Below are 10,561 nucleotides of genomic sequence, written 5' to 3'. Positions count from 1 at the left end.
GTTGGGATTTTTTAATCAGGGCAGGGCTCAGGCTCTTGGGTGTGGATGAGCTAGTGAGCGGGGAAAGGGAAAAAGGGTGGAAACCGGAAACTGAATGCAGAGAAGGGCAGGGTCATTTACTGGGGTGTAGTTATTAACCACATTCCCCCTCTGAAAACAGGACCAGGGGGATGTGACACGAGTTTAGGTTCCAGGAGCTGAATTCCAAACCTCAGTTTCCCTTTCCCGAGCAATGAGAACAGGAAAGAAAGGGCCACAAGAATCTAACCTCTGCTAACTAGTACGGAGGGTCATGGGCACTTGCCCTATGGCTAGAGGAGCAAGCAGAAACTGGGCAGTCAGCTTGCTTTCCTAAAGGAGTCCACGCTAGGACAGTCAGCCCTGCCTTTCAGAAGATTGTGAGGGTATCAGTATCAGAGGGGGCTTCAACTCTGTCCAGGGCAGAGCTGACTTAGGCTGTGGGGGTAGGGAGACAGATAAGCAGATGGTTACAGGAGGACACGGGGGTGAACAGCAGGGGCTAGGGTGAAGGGCGGGGGTGAGCCAGAGACGGGCATGTGGTTGATCCCAGCTTGCTGAAGCATGTGACCAGAGAATGGGCAGCAGTTTTGGCCTTGGTGGTTCCAAAGAGCTGGCCAGTGCCACTCTCTGCCAGATCCAAGTCTCATCTTAGAGTGGCATCGAGAAAGAAAGAGAGGGGAGGCACATTTTGCCTCCAGGCTATTCTCCTGCCTATCTCCAGGACACCCCAAGGGCGGACATGGGCACAGATGGCTCCCAAAGAGGTGGCATGGGCAGCTATGCCATGTCCAGCTGCACAGTTTGGCACCAATGCCTGCTGCCTACTCGCTCTGATGCCTTCCAGGGCAAGATGGGACAAAGGCAGGGCCCCTCTGTGGAGAAAGGGGACAATGGCCTACCACCTTCTCATCCACTCAGCTCATTCATTATATCATCCTAATGTCTGCCCTGCTACCATCTCCACGCATCTCCCTTTAGTCAGGGCTATAGGCACCCTCTGGGGCGGGGCAGGAGGAGGGGAATCACTGCCCTCAGTAATCAGAGAAGGTAAGGACGACTCTGAGGGGGAAGGGATGCCAGGAGGACTTACCTGCAACCAGGGTAGGTAAGACTCTGCTAAAATGTTCAGGAGGCAGGACATTGTCAGACTAGGGATTACAGCTGGAATTGACCATAAACATCTAGACCAATTCCCTCATTTAAAGTAAGGGAAACTGAGGCTCATCGAGGTTAAGGGACTGAGGTGAGCTAATTCAAGGCTAAGCTTCAGATCTCCAAATAATCATAAGACAATCATGTAAAGCATTCTGTAAGCTTTTAAGTGCTACACACAAGTGAATCTGTTATCGCTATAAAACATGGTGTATAATATTGAATAACTTCTATTTGCATACTGCTTGAGTTTCTGAAACACTTTATATACTTCCTGTCATTTGAGTCTTATGTCTGTCACTCTGTGAGGTTGGTAATACAGGTATTTTAATCTCCATTTTACAGACAAGAAAACTGAGGCTCCCAAAGGCAAAGTGATTTGTCTAAGGTCACACACACAGTCGAAAGAGCAAGGAACTTGGGCCCTTAAACTCCAAATCCAGAGCTCTTTCCATTTTCCCAAAGCCCCTTCCTTCTTCCCCATAAGCTACCGTGTGGACCATGTGGACCTCTCACACATCAGGACTGATCTGGGACTGCCAAGGCATAGGCCATGGCCCTACCAGCAATGACAAAGATGGGCTTCACTTCCTGCCACACATGCCAGTGATACCCCGGCTGTACCTCAGCCTCACAAAACCATTTCTTCTTTCCTCCATCAAAGCTCCTTCACCCGTGGCACGCTCAAGGTGAGCAACCACTGGTGCCCCAAAGTACAGAAGGGCAGTGACTTTATTGTAACCCCCTCTGTCTGTTGGGGCAGTCACTGAGATGGAATGAGGTTGGGAAGTGTGAAAACACAAGTGTTAACAAATAACCAGATACCACAATTCACTATTCATAGGATCCGAGACCTAGATCATCTGGTCTAACCCCCTCATTGTAGAGGGGAGCAAACTGAGGCTGAGAGGAGTGAAGTCACAAAGCTAGTAAGTAAGAGCTGATATGTGAACCTATCCATTGGGATCTTTGGTGGTACAGTGGATAGACTGCTGGGCCTGGAGTCAGGAAGACATGAGTTCAAATACAGCTTCACCTGAAATGACCAGGCAGGTCATTTCACATATTTGCCTCAGTTTACCCAACTGTAAAATGAGGATAATAATAGCACCTACCACCCTGAGTTGTCTGAGGATCTGATGAGTTAATAATAATTGTAAAGCACTTAGCACAGTACATAGTAGGTGCTAATTAAATGTTAGGGATCATCACCATCACCACCACCACCACCACCACTTTCATCACGATCAAATGCCTCCAAGTCAGCATTCTTTTTCCACTTTCCAAATAAAAGTCCCCAAACACTATACTAAGAGTACCCAAGGCCATGGGAAGTGGGGATCGAAGACATGAGCTAAACATTCCAGCGCCTAGTGGGTGACCCAGAGAGTCAAGAAAGGAGAATGAATGAAGCTTACTACCTGAGTGACCTTGAGCACTGACTCTCTCTGGGCTTCAGTTTCCTCATCTGTGAAATGAGGGGATTAGATAAGATGGCCTTCGAGGCCCCTTCTAGCTCTATAAAACAATAATGCCCCACTCATGCCAGGAACAGAGAACCAAAGAACTGGGCTCAGAGATCAGAGGACAGAAAGTTAGGATGAACAACAGACAGCATCTCACATCCAATCCTTCCTTTTGTAAGTGACTGACTTACCGGAGGGCACCTAGCAGAGCTGGGATGCCTTCTGACTCCAAATCCCTAATCCCACCTTCCAGAAAAGAGCCTGGATCCTAGAGGGGTCTTATTTGAGGGCAGCCACATTGTGCATCTGTGGCAGGGATGGGGCTTCCCCCGGGTCCAGGGTTCCAACTAGACTACTTTGCCTGGAACAGCTCAGGTAGTTTGTGTTCATTGGGTCATCAGGGGTCTGACGCAGCCACCGATGAGGAGCCCTGGCACTTCCACCCCTGTCTTGGCCACCTCTCTTCTGCTTGGAGTAGGATGTTAAGCACAACCCATGAGAGCTCTTTCTAGGCATCTGTCCGTACCGATGCCAGTTTCCAAGTCTTTGAACAGAGGGTCCCTCATGCCTGGAATGCACTCTCTCCTTATCTCGAGGTGTCTTTCATTTCCTTAACTTTCTTCAGAGCTCTGCTAACATGTCATACTACTTTCTCTATAGGGTCCTTCCTATGGAGAAAAGGAAATTTCTCCAGTTGCTAGTGACTCCTTTCTGAAATTAATTTGTAAATATTTATATGATTTCCTTATAGAATATAGGTTCCTTGAAGGCAAGGATTGTTTCAGGGTTTTGGGGTTTGGGTTGGTTTTTTTTTTTTTTTTGGTCTTTATATTCCCAGCAGCTAGATCACATAGCAGGTGATTAATTAATGCCTGGTGATTATCTCACTTGAACCTAACAGCCCAGCGAGTAGGGACTACGGCTATCAACAGCACGACTTAATAGAGAAGGAATTGAGGTTCCAAGAGATTGACGTGACCAGGGTCAGAGCTAGTTAGTGCCGAAGCCAGAATTCAAAGCTTTTTTCCAGACTCTAAACCCAGGCCTCTATTAACTATGCCAGGCTGCCTCTCCAGAAGAGATGAGCAGGGCAGAAGAGGGGCCCTGAGGGCATAGTCCCATGCCAACTTGGGGATATCTCATTCAACAAAGAGACTAACCCTCTGACACTAATGGGGTCACCAGAGGGTCACAAAGCTGGGCAACCACAGAGATACCACCAACAACTTCCTCTATCCCTAGACTGGGTACTCACAGGACACTAGAAAGCTTGTCCTGATGTCCCTCATCCCTGTCATACTTGAAATGACAATTGGAGCTGACAGAGCAACACTGGAGAAGTGAAGAGGGGGCAAGCACCTAGACAAGCCCCTCCCAGATCCTTTCTGCCCACTTGGAGAGGGCACACTGGGGCTGCCCAAAGAGTTTAAAACATGCCTTCTGGGGTTCTCTGGAAACTTCCCAGAGGAATCTGCAACCCAGAACCTAAGTGGCAATAGGAGGGGGGGGTGGCACAAGGCTGAGGAATCACAGGGGTCTCTGGGTCATCTAGGTCACTTTCCCTCATTTTACGGATAAAGGAACTGAGGCCCAGAGAGGTTACCTATGACCATCAGGACTTCTCTAACCCCTACGCCAACAGGCTGCTCAGATCCGAAGGGCCCCTTCTGCCTCCTGAACTACGCCCTCCACACCAGAAGGCAACAGCTCCTCTGATCTCTGTCCCCTCATTTCCTCACTGGGGCCAAAGCAGGTAGAGGTGGGGAGCTCCCACGTGGAATGGAACTCCACGCCTCTGGGGAGAAGGGGAAACACCAGCCAACATGGTAGCAGAGGCAGCTGACCCTCAGATCCCAGGTTTCCATGGCATTGAGCTAAAGCTGGAAGGGACCTCAGCAACTATCCAAGACCAATTCCTTCATTTTCCAGAGAGGGTAAGGGGCCGGTGGACCCACAGAATAAGTGGCTGAGGCAGGATTTGAGTCCAGCGTCCCTATACAGTAACATGCTCCCCCTACTTGCTTGCCCTGGATTCATCCACAGACTCTGGGCACCCATGGCCTAGGGTCTGTCCTGGGCTCCCTGCCTGATACCACTGGCACTGGGATTTCCCACTTCCCTGGGATAACCACATCTCAAGACCCAGGCCCCAGCAGCCCCAGGCCTGCCCATCCTCCCCCACCCAGCAGGCTTTGTTTATGGGGTTGAGGAACTGTGTCTCAGGCTTCCATTTGGCCTGACAGAGTAGGTCTGAGAGCCCCTAAGACCTTGAGAGGCCTAGGAATCAGTCACCACCTCCTGAAGAATTAACTGGGATCTAGGGCCTGACCCCAGCCCCTCATACAGCTCTAACTTCCCCAGAAGAACAGCCTTACCAGGCCTGGGGCACGCCAGAATGCCTAAAGACAAGCATTCCTGGGTAGCCTTTGCCTTCTGAGCACCTTTTGTGAAAAATATCCAGGCCAGTGGATTGAGAGCTGGAGTGTGTGCATCTCTGAGCAAGGTGAGGGCAGGAGACACCTGCCCACCCCCTATGCCCACAGATGCCCTCTGCAGCTACAGTAATCGGGGAACGTGTGAGCAGCAGGTGTAAGACAGAAGGAGGCAGCCGAGACTCCATGACACAAACTAAGAACACACGCTTCCACCCCCCCTAAGGAAAAATCCTTCTCGCTTCCCCCACAGCCCTTCTGCCGCCTATGAGCTGGGGAGGGGCGGCTGGCTCCCCTCATTTATACTCCGTCTGGGGGGGATTGGGGAAAGGAGAGGTTAGCAAAGCTGCTCACTGGGGCTGGTTTCCCCAGACTGCCGAAGGAAGAAGGCACCGGGAAATGTCCTTGCTGAAGCACGGACCCTGGTGGCCTGAGGGGTGGGGGTGCCAAGGGGACAAGATGACCCATGACCGAACTGGGCACGACTAGCAGCCCAGCCGCCGCACGATGCGCCCGGTCTGCGGGCTCCCCCCTCCCTTCGGAGCTCGGGCCCCCGTGCACACCCTTGCCCCTCCCAAGGACACCTGGCTCTGCAGTGGCTGCCGAGGCCGCAGCCCCCAGCCTCCCGCCCGCCCGCTGCGAGGCGGAGATGGAAGGGGGGGGTTCTACCGACCGGATTGGGGGGGGGCGCGGCGCATCCCGGCTCGGGTCCCGTCCCGCCCCCGGCCTTCGGGGCGCTGCCGTCTCGGCCTCCTCCCCCCGGGGCCCAGTGGCCCGTCCCCGGTCCCCGGTGCCCGCCCCCGGCCCGGGCCTTACCCGGGGCGCTGCAGTCCGCACACACCTCGGCCCGCGGCCCCTTCCGGGACATCCTCAGCGGCGAGGCGGCCGCAGCCCTCTGGGCCAGCGTGGGGGGCGCGCGGGGCTGCTGGGGGCCCGGGCGGGGGCGTCGGCTGCAGGCAGGGGGTCCCCGATGCCGCCGCCGCCGCCGAGGCTGAGGCTGCTGCCGCCCGGGCTCTCGCGGCGCCCGCGGCCACGGCCACGGCCACTGCTGCTGCTGCTGAGGCTGCGGCGGCCGCGGCGGTGGCGGCGGCAGCGGCCGCTCCCCGCCGCGCGTCCGCCCCCTCGGGGCCCCGGCCGGCGGCGCTCAGATCGCCCCCCGGCCCGTCCTCTCCGGCCGCCCCTCGGTCCGCTTCGCGGGTCGGCCCGCCCGGCTCGGCTCGGCTCGCCTCGGCCCGGCCCGGCCCGGCCCCTGGCTCTCTGGCTCTCCGGCTCTCCGCAGGCTGCTCAGCTCGCTCTCAGCTGCTCCTGCAGGAAGCGACGCAGGCCCGGCCCACCGGGGGAGGGGCCCGCGCGCCTCCCGACCCCCAGCCCGGGCCCGGACACGCCCCGCTCCCAGCTGGAGAGAGGAAATGGGAAGGAACACAGGAAGAGGTTCGAGGTACTGGGGGTGGGGTGGGGTGGGGGGGCTTTAAAGGGCCAGGAGGGCCGGGCTCTTCCCGGCCCCCCCACCTCCCCCCGCCTCCCCGATCCCAGCCCTGGGAACCTCCCCCTCCCCAGCCTCTTCCCATCCTGGACTGAGCGGAGGAGGACTTTGCCTGGGTTCTCGGTCGCCAGCTCGCCTCGGGTCCTGGCCCCTTGCCTCAGTTTCCCTTTCCTGCCCCCAAAGCGAGAACAGGGTGGAGGAGGTGGTGAGTCACTCCTACAGTTCCTGTTCCTGGCGTCCCCATTCCCTTCTCCTATCCCAGCAGCGGGAGGAGGAAGGAGAAGGGGAGCATTGGGGACAGGTGGTGAAAATGGGGCAAAAATGGGAGGTGAGGGATTGAGGGGGCCCGCGGAACTGCCTCGCTAAGGTTTAATTTTGTGTGTGTGTAAATAGGCCAGTGTAGGGGTGACCTCGCAAGCCATTCCATACCAAAGGGAGGATGCCAAAGATTGTTGGGGGAAACGTAGTCATCCTCTGTGTGGGGGTGACAAGGCCGTGGGTGTCAGGCATTCCTTTAGGGAAGGAAGGATGGACCAAGATTTCTACAGTCCATGTTCCTCGGAGCTGTCTATGTGTAGAACACATCTACTCACGTCCACACTCTGGTGTCTGCGTTGGTGAGAACGTTCTATATATGTGTGTGGATAGGGGCACATGTTCCTGCAGTGAGCCACACACCTGTGTGATTGGGGGCGGGGCGGGGGGGGGACGTGGATGGGGACTAACGATACCATCTTGATGGATAGAGAGCCGTCATCCGTGGGCTCTAGCTCCCCTTCTGACACCTTCTGGCTGTGTGACCCCGAGCGCCTGACAACGCCCTATGGCTACAAATTGGGCTTCTTTTCTTCCTGGGGTCCCTTCCAGTTCCATAGATTATCTTAGCTTGCTGCAGGAAGTCCAGACCCCCAGATTTCCCAGGGAATGGGAGGAGGGCAGGTGAACACCCACGTGAGGAATATAGACGAAGTTTCATGAAGAAAGGAACTCACTTGCCCAACTTTGTATCCCCACCCCAAACTAGCTAGCACACACGAGGCACTCATTTAACCCGGGAGGTAGGGAGTGAGTAATTTTTATCCATATTGTGCCTTATTGTTATATATTTTAGCTATGTGACCTTGAGCAAATCCTTCTCAATTTCCTTATCTGTCAAATAAAGGGGGTTAGACTCCATGACCTCTGAGGTGCTTATTTTGGTATTGAACTGAATGAAAACGTTGACTTCTAGGGTGCCAGAGAGGTCACCCACTGCCTCCAGGCATGGCCACACCTAAACTACAGCTCCTGATGGCTAAGAATCAAGCCCACTTCTAAAGAAGTCTGGAGGAGGAGACATGTCTGTATGTGTAAACACACCCGCCTACTCATATGGGTACTTTCCTGTATTTTGGCATGTACTCACATATCCATGTTTCTGGAGGGGAGGAGCAAAGTGTACATGCAGTCCTCGCCTGTTTCAAGGCCATGTGTGTGTGTCTGGGGTGTGTAAATGCATATATACACACCCAGCATATTTCCTTGGGATGGTTTTTCTTTGCAGGTCACGAGCAGAAATTTTACATGAGGGAAGCCTTAGGAAGCTCAGAACCCGTGGCCCCAGGCTGCACGTGTGCATTATTGTACGTGTGTCTTCATTTGTGCCTGCCAGTTTGCACAAAATGCCCTGCTCTCTGCTGCCCGCCACTCTGCTTTTGGCTCTGCCGCTGGGGAGGTGGGCATGAGCTGGGAAAGCTGCTGGGAGGAGAAGGTGTTAGAAGCCATTCCAGCGGTGAAAAGGTTGCAAGTGGATTGTTTAGAGCCTGGAGGAAGAGGGGATTCTCCTTGGCATTAGGAGATTCACTCACATGGGGAGAGGTGCCAGAGATGTTCAGCCTATCTGTGGCAGGGGCCCGTGGGTGGGCCGACTAGCTCCCTCCTTGAGACCCCAGCAGCCCATGAGTCATGGCGCCCCAAATACAGCGAGACTTGCCTCCTTCGACTTTTATTTCTACCCGGATTGACAAGTTTGTTTGAAAGTGTGTGTGTCCACTGAGGATATTTATAATCACACTTAAAAAACAAAGAAAACTGCCAGCCACCTCCCCCAATGCGGTCCCTCAGTCGTTAGGAGAGAGCCAGGCAGTTTATCACCTGAGTTAGCCTGTGCCTGGCTGGCTCCCACGGCTCCTGGAGGAGGCCCACCTGCCAACGGCTGCCTGTGAGGTGCCGGCCCCTCCCCCCCAGGATGGGCCTTCTCTTCACCGTGGCATTCAAGGCTAAGGGTGCCAAGATTGGCTCTCTCTCCCCACCCCCACCCCCTCCTCTGTAGTCTTCCAGCCTCATGGTGAGTGAATGCATGTGGAATGAAGGCTGGGGGTGGGACTGGAGCTGGAGATTCTGCTCTTCAGCTCTTCTCTCAGCTATGGAATTTCATTTATTAAATGTCTACTCGACTCTCAGCTGCTTGGTCTGTTTGTCTTTGTTTCTTGGGCTATGTGTGGGTGAGTTTAAGAGCACGTGGCAGCCTGGGGCTGGCAGGCATGAAGGAGAACAGACAGGTGCCTGGCATGCCTCCCCCTACTCAATCTAAGCCTCTCTATTGGACTGTGTCTCCTGGGGAGGGCTGGGGGCTGACGAGGCTATCCCAAGAACCAAGATGAATTGACTCCCTAAGCAAACTGGGATAGTGGAGGCCAGCAGAATCACAGAATCTTGGATCTAAAGCTAGAAGGTTTCTCAGACACCATCTAATCCAACTCCATTTTACAGATGAAGAAACTGAGGCTTGGGGAGAGTAGTCACACAGTGTCAGAATCAGGGATTTGGACCCCAGTCTTCCTGACTTCAAGTCCAACACTCTACCCCACAATCCCACTATGTTCTCTCCCTCCCCCAAACCTTGTCCTGAAATTTGGGGAAGAGGGCTCATTTAAGTCAATAACCATTCATTTATTTATTTATTTGCTTGTTGGCGAGGCGATCGGGGTTAAGTGACTTGCCCAGGGTCACACAGCTAGTTAAGTGTTAAAAGTCTGAGGGTAGATTTGAACTCAGGTCCTCCTGACTTCAAGGCCAGAGCTTTATTTACTGCACTACTTAGCTGCCCCCTCAATAACCATTTATTGAATATGTACTAGTGGAAGACACTGTGTGAAGCAAAAGACAAAAACAGGTCCTGCCCTCAAGGGATATATAATCTCTTGGGGGAAAACACATATACACGCATCACTTACTAAGCACCTATTGTGTACTCAGCTTTGTGCCCAGTGATGATATAAAGACAAAACCAGTCCCTGTCCTTATGGAATGTACATTCTACCAGGAAGGAAATAATATATACACTGATACAAAATATACAGAGTAAACACAAAGTAATTTGGGGAGAAGGCATGGAGGAGCAGATGACATCTGCAAATTCCCACACCCCATTAGCTGTGGATTTGAAGCAGGTTTCAGTCTTTCATCTGCGTCTTGACCATAGGAAGTACTTAGCAACACCTCTACTCCCAGCCATACTTGAAGGACAGGACCACCCTCCCTTGCTTTTCCCCTCCCCCACCCCTTCCCCTAGCTTAGGCTCCAGGTTCAGGTATAACCCTCTGGTGACCCCTTGTGGTGGAGGTAGGGAGCAGCATACCTGGGCACCAAAGTCCCCCAACTCTTCTTCAGAGGAGTAAGGATGGTGCAGCTGACTGCTCCTTCCCTCCCCCTGGCGGTGTGGCACCCTGGGATGTGCAGGGCTTGCCATGGGGTTGGGGTATGGAACAGCAAGGCAGAGATAATGAGACGGTCATTTTCTAGCAAGTGTCAAACCATCATTGCTCTGAATGAGAAGCTGGAAATGGGGACTGATTTGTTCATCCCATTCCATTCAGTTGACAAAATGTGAACGCTTCTTACGCGAAAAGCAGTTTTAGGCACGGGGGGAAGAAGAAATAGGATAGAAATAGGCAGAGTCCCTGCCCTCAAGGAGTTTGCAATCTAAAAGGAGAGAAGGCTAACTAAAGCACAGTGCCTAGCACACA

General features: G+C 53.6%; 1 protein-coding gene and 1 long non-coding RNA gene across 2 annotated transcripts in view; one reads left to right on the top strand and one right to left on the bottom strand.

Moving 5' to 3' along the window:
- The window catches only part of GIT1 (GIT ArfGAP 1), a 27,614-nt gene extending 21,667 nt beyond the window's left edge, over positions 1 to 5,947 (bottom strand). Inside the window, exon 1 of the mRNA XM_027862180.1 lies at positions 5,888 to 5,947. Coding sequence (XP_027717981.1) covers positions 5,888 to 5,939 — 52 coding nt within the window. The 5' untranslated portion in view covers positions 5,940 to 5,947. The remainder of the gene's footprint in view (positions 1 to 5,887) is intronic.
- Positions 5,948 to 6,462: 515 nt separating this feature from the next.
- On the top strand, positions 6,463 to 8,984 carry LOC114043243. The gene is made up of 4 exons (XR_003569070.1): positions 6,463 to 6,509; positions 6,629 to 6,759; positions 7,786 to 7,897; positions 8,098 to 8,984. It is a non-coding gene; the product is annotated as an uncharacterized LOC114043243 (long non-coding RNA).
- The last annotated feature ends 1,577 nt before the right edge of the window (positions 8,985 to 10,561 follow it).

Source organism: Vombatus ursinus, unplaced genomic scaffold, assembly GCF_900497805.2.
Source record: "Vombatus ursinus unplaced genomic scaffold, bare-nosed wombat genome assembly UNPS02014768.1, whole genome shotgun sequence".
NCBI classification, from domain to species: Eukaryota; Metazoa; Chordata; class Mammalia; order Diprotodontia; family Vombatidae; genus Vombatus; species Vombatus ursinus.
This window is presented reverse-complemented; position numbering and strand designations above follow the sequence as displayed.